At 40.5% G+C, this 16853-nt stretch overlaps 2 protein-coding genes across 3 annotated transcripts in view; one reads left to right on the top strand and one right to left on the bottom strand.

Annotated features, from left to right (window-relative positions):
- LOC125237658 (organic cation transporter 1-like) overlaps nucleotides 1–16853 on the bottom strand; it is a 42329-nt gene that overhangs the window by 18945 nt on the left and 6531 nt on the right. For both annotated transcript variants that reach the window (XM_048144791.1, XM_048144789.1), the window contains 3 exons: nucleotides 16089–16196; nucleotides 10085–10188; nucleotides 9056–9249 (listed from right to left, as the gene is read on the bottom strand). In XM_048144791.1, coding sequence (XP_048000748.1) covers nucleotides 9056–9249; nucleotides 10085–10188; nucleotides 16089–16196 — 406 coding nt within the window. The remainder of the gene's footprint in view (nucleotides 1–9055; nucleotides 9250–10084; nucleotides 10189–16088; nucleotides 16197–16853) is intronic.
- On the top strand, nucleotides 1716–5971 carry LOC125237666. Its single transcript, XM_048144800.1, has 4 exons — nucleotides 1716–1842; nucleotides 3655–3753; nucleotides 5110–5224; nucleotides 5772–5971. The coding sequence occupies exons 2-4, from the start codon at nucleotides 3657–3659 to the stop codon at nucleotides 5872–5874; spliced, it is 315 nt and encodes a 104-aa protein (XP_048000757.1). The 5' UTR covers nucleotides 1716–1842; nucleotides 3655–3656; the 3' UTR covers nucleotides 5875–5971.

Below are 16853 nucleotides of genomic sequence, written 5' to 3' on the forward strand. Positions count from 1 at the left end.
GCGGATGCCTGTTAGCCACCGACGTGGTATAAAGAAAATAGACTTACACATCCTGTCCAAATCTTAAAGAGACCTTTTTCAGAAAAAAGTTACGATTTGGAAAAGGACTGACTATGTGCCGAAGTTGGCGGAGTTCAATAGAAACACGGTGTATAGAAATTGTCTTATGTTGTCAATTTTATGGGGTGTGTAAAGATTGGTATACCTTTTTTTGGTATAGTAACATTTGATATAACAACATTTGGTATATATTTAAAGAATATAAACACTCATTTGACATAATTAACATTTGGTATAACCACAAATATCTACTTTTATTTTGTATTATCATTATTTCGCATAACGCTTATTTATAATAACCGTTATATGGTATAACTATCTATTGATATACGACTAGTATAATATAACTAGCAAACAGTATAAAATATTTCATGAATTAATTTTATTCTTTTTTGAAGGGATCACAGTTCTAACCTAACCTAACCTACTTTTCTGATAGCAGTACATATGTTTAAGGGTCATAGTTCTAACCTAACCTAACCTATTTTTCTGGTAGCAGCGCGTTGTGTGTAGGGGTCACAGTTCTAACCTAATCTACTTTTCTGGTATATGATGGATCTAATTTATTGTACATTTTTTTTTTTATTATAACTGTGCTTTAGAAAGAGTTTGTGTTATACAATTTATTTATTATCGGAAATAAGCATTATACTCAAAGTGTGTTATACTAAATGTTATTCGAAAAAATGATCATTATACTAAATAAGAATTATACAATTTGTTAGTATATTATTTGTTGTTATATGATTCAATAATTATATCAAATGATCGTTATAACGACTAAAAATATATCCAAAAAAGTTATATCGATCGATACGCACCCAATTTTATGTTCTTAATTTCAAACACAATCATGTAAGTATCTATTGTACATACATACATACATACAATCACGCCTGTTTCCCAGAGGGGTAGGCAGAGATCACGGATTTCCATTTACTATGATCCTGACAAATCACTTTCGCTTCACACACTTTCATAACGTTTCTCATACACGCTCGTCGGTTTCGAGTACTTCTGACCTGGCCTTTTTACAATATTTCCCCGATTTGTACAAGAAAAGTTCGCCTAGGTCTTCCACTTCCAACTGACCCTTCCAGTATCTATTGTTTAATGAAATAAATGGAATTCGTATGAATTCGATCATAATGTAAGTAGGTATTGCAAATTGCGTGCCATTATTGACGATATGTGGAAAGGCCAAAACGCTGCGTCTATCAGTTTTCCTGCAGTGCATAATTGCATATATTATAAAGCCGCATCCACTAGGCTCGCCGAGTCGAGTCTCATTACTTCGTATGCATTTCTCACGAAACTGCGTAAATTAGCGACGCGTCGAATCGGATTCAAATGTATGAGGACTTGATTCGACGCGGCTCGATTCCGTCTGTGGACTCCAGGCTTTATATATAATAATATTATGTTTGCGGGACTATATCTGCAATGGTTTTAGTTTATATTTAAAATGTACTAATGGTCAACTTATAGCTACATGTATTTGGACTCTGTCACGTTGTCAACATGGTTTTGTTTACATAAATGCTAAAAACAAGTTGTAGGGACAACAAAATGAAACTGGTTTATAAACTACTTGGAATCCAGATTCATATCAGAGAAGACGCGATGCTAAAATACTCGTACATGTAAAGTTTATATTTTGAAGAAAAAATATTACTTATATTGAAAACTTCGGTGAAACTGCACATACGTTGAAAAAGTTTCAAATAAGTTGTGTTCTGGTACTTGGGATATAGTTATTGTAAAGATTTATAAAAAAAACAGGTGAGTAAGGAAAAATAATACGCTTTAACAATTCTAAGAAGCATTTTCCTTGTTTTGTTCAATTTGTCACATTCTATTCATAATCATTATAATCAAAATATTTAAACAAAATGTTATAAACTTAAAACCTACACAATGTGCAATACATACAGAGTGTAACAAAAATGGTGGTGATCCGTTTAAGGGCGTACTCAGTATCGTATTCTTATCAGGAAAAAAAAGAAGAAAATTTTTTTTTTTTCGCTAAAAAAATTTTCACTTTTGTATGAGCCGGGCCGCGCGAATCGGTCGAATCTCCATACAAAGATAAAAAATTTTTTTGCGAAAAAAAATTTTTATCCTACTTTTTCCTGATAAGAATACGATACTGAATACGCCCTTAAACGGATCACCACCATTTTTGTTACACCCTGTATACGTTTTTCGAAGGAGCTTACCTGATTGAAGTGACAGAGGCAACATTTTCGTGATTTTAGTATATTTTATGTTAATATCATTATCAGCACATATTTACAATAAATACTGTATTATAAAAAAAAACCTGTGCCTGAGTGGTGACGGGTAAAGAATTTCACCACCCCCTTTCTTCCCGTGGGTGTCGTAGAAGGCGACTATGGGATATGGGTTAAATTGTGGCGTAGGCGAGAGGCTGGCAACCTGTCACTGCAATGTCACAGTTTCGTTTTCAACCCCTTATTTGCCAAGAGTGGCACTGAAGCTTTAGTAGTTTCATGTGTTCTGCCTACCCCTTTATAGGATACAGGCGTGATTGTATGTATGTATGTATAAAAAACACACTATGCGAAAAGTATGACTAATAAATAGGTACATCGTTATTTTTAAATCGGGACTTAATCGCGTATGACTACATAAAATAACAGAAGGCATTACCCGTATTTGTAATAATCGTGAAAGTTTAAATCAGTGTGCGACTAAAACTACCTCAGCATAATGGTGACCCGGAGGTCAGCGCTGATCTTCCAACGAGACTAGTCGAGATACTCGAGATTGAGTGATAGTTTCCTCAGTAGGACGGAGGCCAAGTGGAAGACCCAGATCATCCTCCTTGCGTTATCTCGGCATTTGCCACGGCTCATGGGAGCAATGGGGTCCACTTTGACAACTAATCCCAAGATTTGGCGTAGGCACTAGTTTTTACGAAAGCGACTGCCATCTGACCTTCCAACCCAAAGGGTAAGTAAGTAGACCTTATTGAAGTTAGTACAGTTTCCTCACGATGTTATCCTTCACCGAAAAGCGACTGGCAATCAAATGACATTTCGCACATAAATTCCGAAAAACTCATTGGTGCGAGCCGAGGTTCGAACTCGCGACCTGCGGAACGAATGTCTCACGTACTTATCGCTAGGCTACTAGAGCACCTGGCCCCGTAGCCGAATGGCATTTCTCCGACGCCAAACGAAAGCGATACGCCGCTGGCTCTGTCGCGCCAATATGCAAGCGCGATAGAGATAGATATCTACTAGCGCTTCGTTTCGTGAGCGTTTCGTGAGCGATTGTGCCATTCGGCTAGCCACCCGGGACCTTGTGGACCTTGTGTTGTCCCTGTGGACGACCGATATCGTTGTGGTGATGCCGTTGAAGCGGATCTGCAATCTGCAACGATCTCCAAGCATACAACTGGAGGGACGTCGCTAAGGATCAGGATGATTGGCGTGCACTCGTGTCGGAGGCCAAGACTCATTTTGGGTTGTTGCGCCAATAAATGTGTGTGTGTGTGTATTATCCTACAGGTCTATCTCCTCTGTGAATCAGTTTCACAGGAAAGCTGATTTTGGATTTTTTTTCCAGCTATGAAACTGCGCCAGCTATTCATGTTGAGTGTGTGCGTGGCACTGGCGCAAGCTGACGGGATTGACGAATATGATATAGACCTCACCCCTACTACTGGTAAGTAAAATAAAATATAAATATAAATATTGGGGGACACCTTACACAGATCAACCTAGCCCCAAACTAAGCAAAACTTGTACTATGGGTGCTAGGCGACGATATACATACTTATATAGATAAATACATACTTATATACATAGAAAACATCCATGACTCAGGAACAGATATCTGTGCTCATCGCACAAATCGCCGAGACCGCGGCGTAGCAGACCGAATGCGCAAGACCGGTCGTTATTACCTACTGTGTTAGTCAATTTGCGTGTTAATCAATGCGCAGTCAATTTGTAATAAAATGGCTGCGCAGCATAAAATGCTGAGTAGTACGAGTTCTTGACCAGATCTATAGTCCCGTCTGGCAGAAAGCATGAAACTTGGCATGTATATAGCTTATAGGGTTATAAGAAAAAATAGAAGTAGAAACACGCCCAGGTGTCAATGTTTCCCCTCCTTCCCTCCACTTTTGTATCCCTGTTTTCAGTTTTTTTACATTTCCATGAAAACCGTGAAAGCTACCATGACAATATCTATGAGAAGTATATTCTCCATAAAATTCTCTACAATATTGACTTTGGAAGTATATAGCTAGAACTTATAATTTTCAAAGTATGCTCATTTTACCTTTGCCATATTTGTGTTTGGTGACCAGTAGGATAAGTAAGGCCAGCGACTTTGCTCTTTTGCCTGTGGCAATGCTGCTTGGCAAAATTGTTCCTTGGGTCAAACTAATCCGATTTAACTCAATAGTCATGAAATCGCATGTCACTACCCCCCACAAAGACAAGGGGAAAGGGCAAGTTTCCTCGGTAAAATCTATGTATTACTTCTTTTTGCTCTTAGCGACTAAGGCAAATCGTACGAGTATATCATTGTCGTGTAATATACATAGAAACGAGTTAATCATTTCTGAAAAAATCGTTGCACCTTTTCATACAAAAAGAACGAGTTTATAGCAAAATAATGATTTTTTACGTATTTCATTGTGAAAGTTATGGCATTTACAAAATACATCACGGCATTATCAATAAGTAAAAAATAGGACAGATTAGCCAATAACCCAGTTCTGATGATGGGATCCTAGAGAAGTCAAGGGAAGTCCTCAAATCTTAAAGGCATAGATATAGTGATTTTTGTGTTTTTATATGAACAGCATGCATTTACGTTCAGAACAGTGCAATTTGGTGCAGTGGAACTGCTGATGATCGTCAGAACGTAACTCCTCAAATCTGAACGGCAGACTTATAATAAATTTCGTATAAAAAAAAAAATCATGCATCCCCCCCTCCCCCCCCCCATCCTGGATCCGTACATGCATCCCACTAATTATTTAACGCATTTTTTACCTGTTTTAACCAGAAAAATGGTCTTGCCTGAGACTTGACGGACAAGAAGGCTTTTGCGTCCATGAGAGCAAGTGTGCAGAAACAATTGTGATACCACCAGGATTTTTGGATGACTACAGCGAAAGCCAGTAAGATTTTTTTTATACTACGTCGGTGGCAAACAAGCATACGGTCCGCCTGATGGAAAGTTGCCACTCGAGTAGTGGTACTGATAATTCACGCTATTTGACGCGTGATTGACCTGTGATTATCGCTAGATGTCACTTAACTATGCCTATACAAATAACCCGCATTTACTGATGTATACAGTTACAACCTTTCCCTTACTTATTCCTCTATGCTTCATCACATTAAAAAATCTACTTTTTTGTGGTGGCTGCGTGCACAGGTCTCGTGAGCAAGGACCCCGCGAAGAATTAGATGTCCTAGTACCTAGCGTGTTTATTTTTTATTCCCTAGCCTATAATTGTGTCCCACTGCTGGGCAAAGGCCTCACCTTTCTTCCGCCACTCATCACAATTTGCCGCTGCAAAATGCGTCAAGGTCATCCCGCCATCTTTTCTTTGGCCTACCTCTGCCCCCCCCCCCCCCTCCCGCCTCCCTCTGCTCTGCCTTTGCTGCCTCTGCTCTCTGTAGCGTGTTTATATTAAAAAAATATTTTTATTTATTTCGCAGTTATAACCCCTGCCCGGGCAGTGATATGTGTTGTCCCTTCCCAAAAATGGCAACTACGGAGACAACCACAAACCTTAACCGACCTACTACAGGGAAGCAATAACGATAGGGGAAGTTAACCGGTAGGTAGTATACCTCATAATACAGGTTGAATTCTAACCATTCTTATATTATAACAATAAACATTTCTTTCATTTGTATTAGGAAGTTTCATTTATTTTCTGTGAGGAGCTTTGTTTCTGGTAACCAGAGGGCGTCAATATTTCGTTACTCAGCATCAATATTTTTTTCTCAAACATGCAATGAAATATTGTCTTTACGTTCCTTAAAATGGGCTGGGAAGTATCGCTTTTTGGGCGCAACAACTCGAAAGGACTGTAAAGGGATTTCATATTATTTTTCAGGCCTAGGCCTGCAAAGTAACTTTTTTTTATAAAATATTGTCCTTTAGAGCATTTTTTATTTATTTCATTGTATGTTTGAGAAAAGCACTATACATGCCTCGGCGTGAAAACGGATTCCCGGCCTCGTATCCCTATCCGGCCTCGCTCGCACGCTCGCTCGGCCGTATATACCCACTTGGCCGGAAATCCTCATTTTCCCGGCCTCTGATGTAATGTACTATTTATTGATTACATAATCAATGTATAAGTGTCACTGTCGAGCGACAGTTATCACTATGGTGAAGGCCACAACATTTCAGTTTTTCCTTTTCCGTCCTCAAAAAATCTCATTTCCGAAAAAACAAAAAAAAAAGATAAGAATACAGAGCACACCGCTCCAATACCATGTGATAAACGTTGTGTATTGAACGTTGAAAAAACTTATATAATCCGCTTTTGCTTGCGTGGTAAAAGTGAGCACGACTTACATACACCGTGTTTCACTTAACACTAAAAACCTGAAAACTGTTTGTTCAGATTCGAGAGTAGGATCGATCGATCTTGATGGGGGTAATATTTTTTGTTTTAATTTGTATTATTAGTTATTGTTTACGTGCCCATTCTACAAATTTGTAATACAACATTGTGCATATCATATTGAGAGGTTGTATACCTTTTTCAGTATTTAAGGGTATTAATACTGGCTGGTTACTTGGACGATTATTTTTTCCGCTACGATATAGACGTTGTGCGTCAGTTTAATTTTAAAGTTTATCATAAGTCATAACAAATTGAACTCGTACCTAATTACAACCTTGTCATTTTGAATTTTAGGTTTAAATTTGCTTACTGAGTCACCTGTCCAATTTGAAGTTTACTGTGACACAGGTTAAAGTGCTTTACATTGACATAGCTGTCTATTGGTAAACCTTATGTCGTTGCAGTAACGTACACAATTAAACAGTTTGAAGGTTTATGATGGTAGCTAGCAATTATTTTATTGAGTGTAGAGTTAAAAGCCGAGTAGAGCTGCACAGAAAATTTAAAACTCAATTTAAAAAAATAATAATCATCAGATTAAAAAATGAACATTCTAGATACGTTTAAAAAATAAAAATCAGTTGGGGTGTCTGAGCTTTTGAGTGATACCGGAAACACCGTGTATAAGCTGCAACGGTCAACTTCTCCCGCATGTGGATCAAGTTCAATACCTTGGTCTGATAATTGACTCAGGATTAACGTGGAGGACCCATATCAACCAACTCTGTAACCGCCTGTCATCCGCTTGCTTTGCCCTGGGTAGACTTAGCCCCTGCCTAAATAACAGCAACGTCAAAAAAGCTTACTAAGGCTATTTTCATTATTTACTTACATACTGTATCGACCTGTGGGGTGACGCTGCGGACCGATTTAGGCCGTTCAGACTCCAAAAAAGAGCCATTCGGTGTATATCTGGAGTCCCATGGGATCACCCAGCTCAAGAACTTTTTAAACGGACAGGAATTCTCACCCTGCCGTGTGCATACATTTTCGAAGTCGCAAAATACGTGAGACGCAACATAGCACAGTTCCCGACCTGCAGCAACCCACGAGGTACGGCTTCCAGAAGGCGTAATGAACTTTTCCCCTCACTAGCTCGGAAACACGTGTTTTGCCCTTTAATACCAGCGGGTAAAAACGCATTTTATCCACTAGTGGGTAAAGTAATTTGACCTTGAATAGAGGCAAATTTTCTGCTTTAAAATTGATAAAAGGGAGTTAATCTAGTGATGAAGATGTTATACCACCTGTGGAACTACTGGAAGCAGTAATAAACGCGTTTTTTGCGTTGTACTTTCCTCGCTATAGTGAGGGGAAAAGTTTTGTGTTACACACGAGTGCAAATGTATTTTACTTCTCGTGTATTGAAAAACTCGCAAGCTCAGGATTCTATTCTCGAACCACTCGCTTCGCTCGTGGTTCAACTATAGAATCCTTTCGCTTGCTCGTTTTTCAATTCCACACTCGGCGTTAAAATACAACTTTGCACTCTTGTATAACAAATAACTATTATCCACCTCAAACACGACTAGCCAAGTCTAAGAAGTGTATGCATACGGTAGGACCTAAAGTATATAACAAAATCCCGCTCGAGTTGAAATCAACAACCAGCGATAAATTTTTCTTTGAAAAACTTAAATCTAAATTGGTGTCTTACGCACACTATTCAATTGATTCCTGTTACGAGACCTAACACTGTATCAAATGAGTAAAACTGTAAGTATACAAATAGACACATACATATAAAATTCGCTCACTCAGCCTTTCCTGTTAATAATTAATGCAATTTTTAATCTAACAGTAAGCATGCCAATGTACCTGACGTGTAAAATTTTATTTTATCAATAAAGGATTGTATTGTATTGTAAAGGAGGTGCATAAGGTCAGGGGTACTTGCAGAAAGCTTTTAACCACAGTCTTCTTCTTCAGAATTTGTTGGTAAGTGGCAAATCGCTCTTAGGTAGCTTGTACTAAATCTAAAACTATACTGCAGAGGTCCGTTTCTCAGGAAGCATCAGCTCTAAGGCCAGGATGAAAGGCTGCTGGTATAAAGCTGGGACGAACAAGCCTCCGGCCACCCGAAGTGCCATGTAGTTAGCCCCAATACGATGTGACGAAGGAGGTGCATAAGAGTACTTCCAGAAAGCTTTTAACCACAATCCTCTTCTTCAGAATTCGTTGGTCAGTGGCAAATCGCTCTTAATTACATACATACATACATACAGTCACAGTTCATACAGTCATACAGTCATACATGTCACAGTTTCATAGCAGTGACAGGTTGCCAGCTTCTCGCCTACGCCACAATTTAACCCAATCCCAAAAGCTCTTAATTATGTTGTACTAAATCTAAAACAATACCTGCAGAGGTCCGTTTCTCAGGAGGCATGAGTTCTAACGCCAGGATGAAAGGCTGCTGGTATAAAGCTGGGAAGAACAACCCTCCGACCACCCGGAGAGCTGTGTAGCCCCAATACGATGTGATGAACGAAGTGCATATAGCCAGAGGGACTTCCAGAAAGATCATCAGCAGGATTGTTGGTCGGCGGCCGTATCTGTTGAAATTATTAGGCTTTATTTTATGTAAATACTAGCATTTTCCCGCGGCTTCGCTCGCGTTAAATTCGAAAATTGAGGAGTGCTCCATACAAACTTCCACCCCCATTTTAGGGAAGTAGGGAGTTAGAAAGCGACAAAAAGTAGCCTATGTCACTCTCCATCCCTTTAACTATCTCCACTTAAAAAAATCACGTCAATTCGTCGCTCCGTTTTGCCGTGAAAGACGGACAAACAGACACACACACTTTCCCATTTATAATATTAGTATGGATGTAACTTGTTTGCTTATCAGTGGTGCTTTAGGTACTTGTGAGTGGAGTTGTGTCGTTCTCGAGAACGGAACGGGAAGGGCAAGACGATGACTGTGTCAATTTGTCATCATTTCTGTAAAGGGTCACTTGATATCCGAGTAACGCGTTTCTTCAATACCTGTAGAAGACTGCCTTTAACTAACTTTACTTTGACTTTCTGTATAAATTGACGCATCAGTACATGTCAAGCGTCATTCTAACACTGTTTTGTAGACTTCTGGGGGGTTACCATGACGTGCTAAAGCCGTTCAGTTTAGGTTGAGAGAGAGGGACGGAGCTATGTAACTGCTATAGCTGTGTCCCTTTCTCTCAACCTAAACTGAACGTCTTTAGTACGTCATGGTAACCCTTCTGAAATTTCTTATGACTCGTACGAATCACAGGGTGTCAATCCACCTTGCAACTTTTTCAGAGCGTGTAACATCTGTCTTCTGTCAAAAGTGTCAAAACCCTTAAGTAGAAATTCCCTTCAGCGAATGTAACTATTTACAATGCCCTTCGACGAATATTGATAACGAACCTGTCAGACATCCACCCGAAGAACAGGTTTCCGAAGATGGAACCGACCCAGAAGAGCGTGTTGCTGGTTCGTGGCAGCCAGTCATTGTCACACACCAACGCGAACTGAAAACAAAATATTCAATTAAGGTCAATACGGGTAATTGTGTCGAAAGGAGAAGTGTTTCTGACCTTCACATTTGGCCTGTTTAAGCAATGACCGGTGCTTATTGAGAGTGCACCAGGCCGTTTTCACGTTATCCGATCCGATATCGGATGTAGGACCGATATCCTACATCCGATAAACGCTTCCGACAGTGTCGGATGTCGGTCCGATAAAACATATTGTTCCAAATCAATGAAGTACGATTTTGTATCAAAAAATATTTTTTAAAAGTTTTATATTTAATAATTATAAGCACTATTATTTCAAATATTTTATTGTAAAATTAAAATAACGAGCATAAAAATACTCAAGAGTGGCAGGTAAAATAAATAATTTCTCATTTAACTATATCTACTAAAGGGTAAAAAAAAATAGTATCCGTAATTCGGACCGATGAATTACAATCTTTTTTTTCAACAGAAATTCATCATTAACAGCTGTTTATAGACGCCATTTTTGTCACGCGCACTACTACAAACGTATACCTACATTATATACGCATACCTACACACAAATATTATCGGCCGACAGCTGGCGGGGGGTCCGGCATGCCAAAAATGTCGGAAGCGTCCTGCCGATATCGGCAGTTCGTTGGAGCCTCGGACAAAAACTGTTGTAGGAGAGTGCCATCTGCATTAAATTCGCGATTTTTGCGTTTTATATTATCGTCTTTTAGTGATCTATCTAAATATATAAAAGAAGAAGCTGACTGACTGACTGACTGACTGACTGACTGACTGACTGACATATCAACGCACAGCCGAAACCGCTGGTCCTAGAGATTTCAAATTTGGCACGTAGGTTCCTTATATAGTGTAGAGGAGCACTAAGAAAGGATTTTTCAAAATTCACCTCCTAAGGGGGTCAAATGGGGGTTCAAAGTTTGTATGGGGAAACAAGATTAAATTGACTATTTTATTCGAAACTTCACAGGAAGATTCCTTAAGACATATGACTGACTACTTGTTTCAGGTTTTTTGAAAATTTAACCCCTAAAATGGTGAAAAGGGGGTGATAAAGTCAAAAAATCTATATGGGTATCGTTTTTATGGTTTATCGGGTCGCTGATCACGATAAATACAACGTTTTTAAAATCTAACGAGGCGGAAGTGAAATACCTTCTCCCCTGTTGTAGTGCAATGGGGTTTAAATATCAAAAAAATATATAAAAGAAGATATTGACTGACTGACTGATATATCAACACAGCCGAAACCGCTGGTCCTAGAGATTTCAAATTTGGCACGTAGGTTCCTTATATGGTGTAGAGGAGCACTAAGAAAGGATTTTCCACAATTCACCTCCTAAGGGGGTCAAATGGGAGTTCAAAGTTTGTATGGGGAAACAAGATTAGTTTGACTATTTTATTCGAAACTTCACAGGAAGATTCCTTAAGACATATGACTGAATACGTGTTTCAGGTTTTTTGAAAATTTAACCCCTAAAAGGGTGAAAAGGGGGTGATAAAGTCAAAAAATCTATATGGGTATCGTTTTTATGGTTTATCGGGTCGCTGATCACGATAAATACAACGTTTTTAAAATCTAACGAGGCGGAAGTGAAATACCTTCTCCCCTGTTGTGGTGCAATGGGATTTAAATATATAAAAGAAGATATTGACTGACTGATTGATATATCAACACACAGCCGAAACCGCTGGTCCTAGAGATTTCAAATTTGCCACATAGGTTCCTTATATGGCGTAGAGGAGCACTAAGAAAGGATTTTTCAAAATTCTCCTCTTAAAAGGGTGAAATGGGGGTTCAAAGTTTGTATGGGGAAACAAGATTAGTTTGACTATTTTATTCGAAACTTCACAGGAGGATTCCTAAAGACATATTATGACTAAATACATGTTTCAGGTTTTTTGAAAATTTGACCCCTAAAGGGGTGCAAAGGGGGTTTGACTTTAGTCAAAAACACAATATGGGTATCGTTTTTATGGTTTATCGGGTCGCTGATCACCATAAATACAACGATTTTAAAATCTAATGAGGTGGAAAAGAAATTTTCTCCCCTGTTGTTGTGCAATGGGGTTAAAATATCCAAAATAGCCATAAGTATAGCTTTAGTTTTTATCTTTACTTCTGGTTCAAGAGATTTCAAATTGACACGGAAGTTCCTTAGAGGAGCACTAAGAAAGGATTTTTCAAAGTTCACCTCCTAGCATGATAATTTGACAGGGGCAAGGACAGGGACAGGGACAGGGACAGGGACAGGGACAGGGACAGGGACAGGGACAGGGACAGGGACAGGGACAGGGACAGGGACAGGGACAGGGACAGGGACAGGGACAGGGACAGGGACAGGGACAGGGACAGGGACAGGGACAGGGACAGGGACAGGGACAGGGACAGGGACAGGGACAGGGACAGGGACAGGGACAGGGACAGGGACAGGGACAGGGACAGGGACAGGGACAGGGACAGGGACAGGGACAGGGACAGGGACAGGGACAGGGACAGGGACAGGGACAGGGACAGGGACAGGGACAGGGACAGGGACAGGGACAGGGACGGGACGGGACGGGACGGGACGGGACGGGACGGGACGGGACGGGACGGGAACGGGATAGGGGTTGGGGTTGGGGTTGGGGTTGGGGTTGGGGTTGGGGTTGGGGTTGGGGTTGGGGTTGGGGTTGGGGTTGGGGTTGGGGTTGGGGTTGGGGTTGGGGTTGGGGTTGGGGTTGGGATTGGGATTGGGATTGGGATTGGGATTGGGATTGGGATTGGGATTGGGATTGGGATTGGGATTGGGATTGGGATTGGGATTGGGATTGGGATTGGGATTGGGATTGGGATTGGGATTGGGATTGGGATTGGGATTGGGATTGGGATTGGGATTGGGATTGGGATTGGGATTGGGATTGGGATTGGGATTGGGATTGGGATTGGGATTGGGATTGGGATTGGGATTGGGATTGGGATTGGGATTGGGATTGGGATTGGGATTTTGATTGGGATTGGGATTGGGATTGGGATTGGGATTGGGATTGGGATAGGGATAGGGATAGGGATAGGGATAGAGGAGCACTAAGAAAGGATTTTTCAAAGTTCACCTCCTAGCATGATAATTTGACAGGGGCAAGGACCTGTCCTGGACAGGGACAGGGCCAGGGACAGGGACAGGGACAGGGACAGGGACAGGGACAGGGACAGGGACGGGGACGGGGACGGGGACGGGGTAGGGGTAGGGGTAGGGGTAGGGGTAGGGGTAGGGGTAGGTGTTGGGGTTGGGGTTGGGGTTGGGGTTGGGGTTGGGGTTGGGGTTGGGGTTGGGGTTGGGGTTGGGGTTGGGGTTGGGGTTGGGGTTGGGGTTGGGGTTGGGATTGGGATTGGGATTGGGATTGGGATTGGGATTGGGATTGGGATTGGGATTGGGATTGGGATTGGGATTGGGATTGGGATTGGGATTGGGATAGGGATAGGGATAGGGGTAGGGGTAGGGGTAGTGGTAGTGGTAGGGGTGGGGGTGGGGGTAAGGGTGGAGATAGGGATAGGGATCTGGATCGGGATCGGGATCGGGATCGAGATCGGGATCGGGATAGGGATAGGGATAGGGATAGAAATAGGGATAGGGATAGGGATAGAAATATGGATAAAAATAGGGGACGGGGACGGGGATAGGGATAGGGGAGGGACGGGGACAGAGACGGGACGGGAACGGGGACGAGGACAAAGATAGAGATAGGGACGGGGATAAGAATAGGGATTGGGGTCGGAATAATCGGTCGGCAATCGATATCTAGGCAGTGTAAAATGCAGGTGGCTCAGTGGGAAGGTATTAGTAAGTAGGCATCGGCGAGTATCCTGCATCCGTAATAACTATTACATTCAATGTGCTGTAAGAAGATCGTTGTTTGCTTGCCTTTTATATGTTTACGTTATGTTTGTATAAGCAAAATGTACTTTTTACCCTACCGACCATAGCGTCGAGATACTGGCTATGTGGGTTGTATGAAGTTTCCCCAGTATAAATATTTATAAAGGTAAAATACATACATATTCGTACCTACTACCTACGCTGTGGTCGCTGTGTAACAATTCTACAATCATTGCAAGAATTTCTTTAAAAACAATAGGTGTAAGGTACAGTCAGCCAAAACCGGACCGTACAGCAAATAGATCAGTTACAATGGCCCTCCAGTCGAGAATTGCCCCGCTAAAGCGGGGTAAACCTTAATCGAAATAATCGCGGACAGATGTACCTACAAAGAAACCTACGGATCCAAATGAAAATCTTATTTTTTGTAAACGTTTCAATAAGAATACTTTTATTACGCGGGCGAAGCCGCGGGTAAAAGCTAGTTAAATACATAAATGAAGGCCTGGAAGCGCATAAATCTTACATTTTACATCCTTCCTACATCCGATATCGGATCGGATAATGTGAAAACGGCCTAATCGTGAGTAGCAAGTAACAAAAATATAAATAAATAAAGAAATATTATAGGACATTCTTACACAAATTGACTGAGGCCCACGGTAAGCTCAAGAAGGCTTGTGTTGTGAACTCACAAAACCATCTGTGACTGTGAGTTTGGCCAAATTTGAAGGCCGAACAAACTTACCCTTATGACACATTTATCCCTATTGACCTTAGTAAACTCTACAACTACAATTTCGTAGCAGATATCAATTTCCGATTGCCATTTAGCCATGAAATTTGCATGATAATTTATCTATCGATTGATCCACCGCAGGGCAAAGGGCGGCAAAGGCGTGGTTGTGAAATCTTCGACATACTTGTTAATGTTTTGTTTTGATATTAATAACTGTTATCAATTCAAACATAATTATACTAGGAGTTCACGCATTCTGTAGGTAATTAACCTTAGTTAACTGCGCATTAGTATATGCAAAGAGGATCGAGTATTATAGAGAGTTAACTGTCGAAGTAAAATGTGTAATCACATAGAATGCCATCTCACAGGCGTAAAACTTTTGAACCTGTTTTGACAATTTGGCCCATATTCTTAATAGCTTGATATGTGTTAAAATGTCAAATATTAATATTAGCGCCATCTTGCTGAGCGTACCCCAAAGGTGTAATGCCATCTAGTCCACCGTGCCTATTTCTGTATGTTACTGAGCAGTTTTTTTCTTAGACTCTATACGGAGTTATATGTCTTTGGTATAGGAAAATGATTCTCGGTGGCGACTTTTGGAACGTTGTTTTATCCACTATATTACCTACTACTACACACTACTTGCAACATGCTTCGAAAACGCAAGTGATACTAAATACTTAATGTTTAGAATCATTATCAGAGTCAAGTCACGATAGTCGTTGGCGCCATATTAGTTAAAATATTACGCTATTGTCACTTGCAGCTGCATTTTACTAAATTTCCAAAAACTGGAGCGACAAAAATCTAATCACAAAATTTCATGAGAATCGGTTGAGAATTGCGACCCGTAGAGGAGAACCTCCGGACATACAAAAGCAAATCGAGTTAAAACGTAAACCTACGCTGTTGATGCGGTCAGCAAAAACATATTTCAAACGCTACAAAGTATCCACGAGTTGTATGGGTTGGTAATAACGAAGTTGACATACGACGATGGTACTGTTACTGCCTAAGTCAGTGCAAAGTTAAGTCAGTCTACGTCAAAGACATATGTAACTCCGTATAGGCAGCTAAAGTCTAAGAAAAAAACGTACCTCAAAACCACACAGAAAAAGGTACGGCGACCTAGATGGCGATACACCTTTGGGGGACGCTCGGCTAGATGGCGCTAATATTAATATTTGACATTTTAACACAAAGAATATGGACCTAATTTTCAAAACTGAGGTTCAAAAGTTTTAAGCCTGTCGAGAGATGGCTCTATAATACTAGATCCTCTATGGTCTACGTACTTCAGTGACTAAGGTCCTTTCATACTGGCTGTTGCTGAACTTCCATCCATTGCTGCACGGTGTGGGCTCCTTTCTCAGCTTCAAGATGGCGTCTGTCACTTTCGCTATCTGTAAAATAGGTAATAAGTTCTTTAATATTGCTATGAAGTATCTACAGAAGAATAGAATACATAAACGACGTATTTACGTCGTATGCCAATGATAAATCTTTTTATTTCAAAACAAAATTGATAAATTTATCGCTGTTTGGGATCGATCCCAATTCGGTGACCCAGTGAGATCCCAGTGGAAACAACTTCATCGAGCTTCACGGACAAGAGCCTTACTTTTATATTCAAATGATTATTGATGACCATAATTTAAAAAAAAATCTTGTAGGGAGTTAGAAGATTCACGTCGGGGTCACCTGCTACTATTTAGATTAAATAATTAGCAAAATAACTTGAACGTATTTTATTGACAAATCTAAAAACTAGAATAATATAATTCAGTTTTGACAACGAGGTATAAAAATTAGCTTAAGTAGCGGCCTGCGTTCTTAGGCAGAGGAAAGCTAGAACACAAAGATTCAAAAGAACCCATATAAAACATTGGACATACAGTTGCAAGTTGAAGCATGTAAAATTTGCCATGTGTTTATTTGGAACCGTGATAGCAATAAATGGCAAGACTGCTGGCGGCAACTTATTGTATCACAACGATGATACACTTTACGAGCAAACTACCAGTAATTTAGCTACCAGTTTTGCCAACCAGACGGTTCGC

The sequence above is a fragment of the Leguminivora glycinivorella genome, chromosome 22 (genome assembly GCF_023078275.1).
Source record: "Leguminivora glycinivorella isolate SPB_JAAS2020 chromosome 22, LegGlyc_1.1, whole genome shotgun sequence".
NCBI lineage: Eukaryota > Metazoa > Arthropoda > Insecta > Lepidoptera > Tortricidae > Leguminivora > Leguminivora glycinivorella.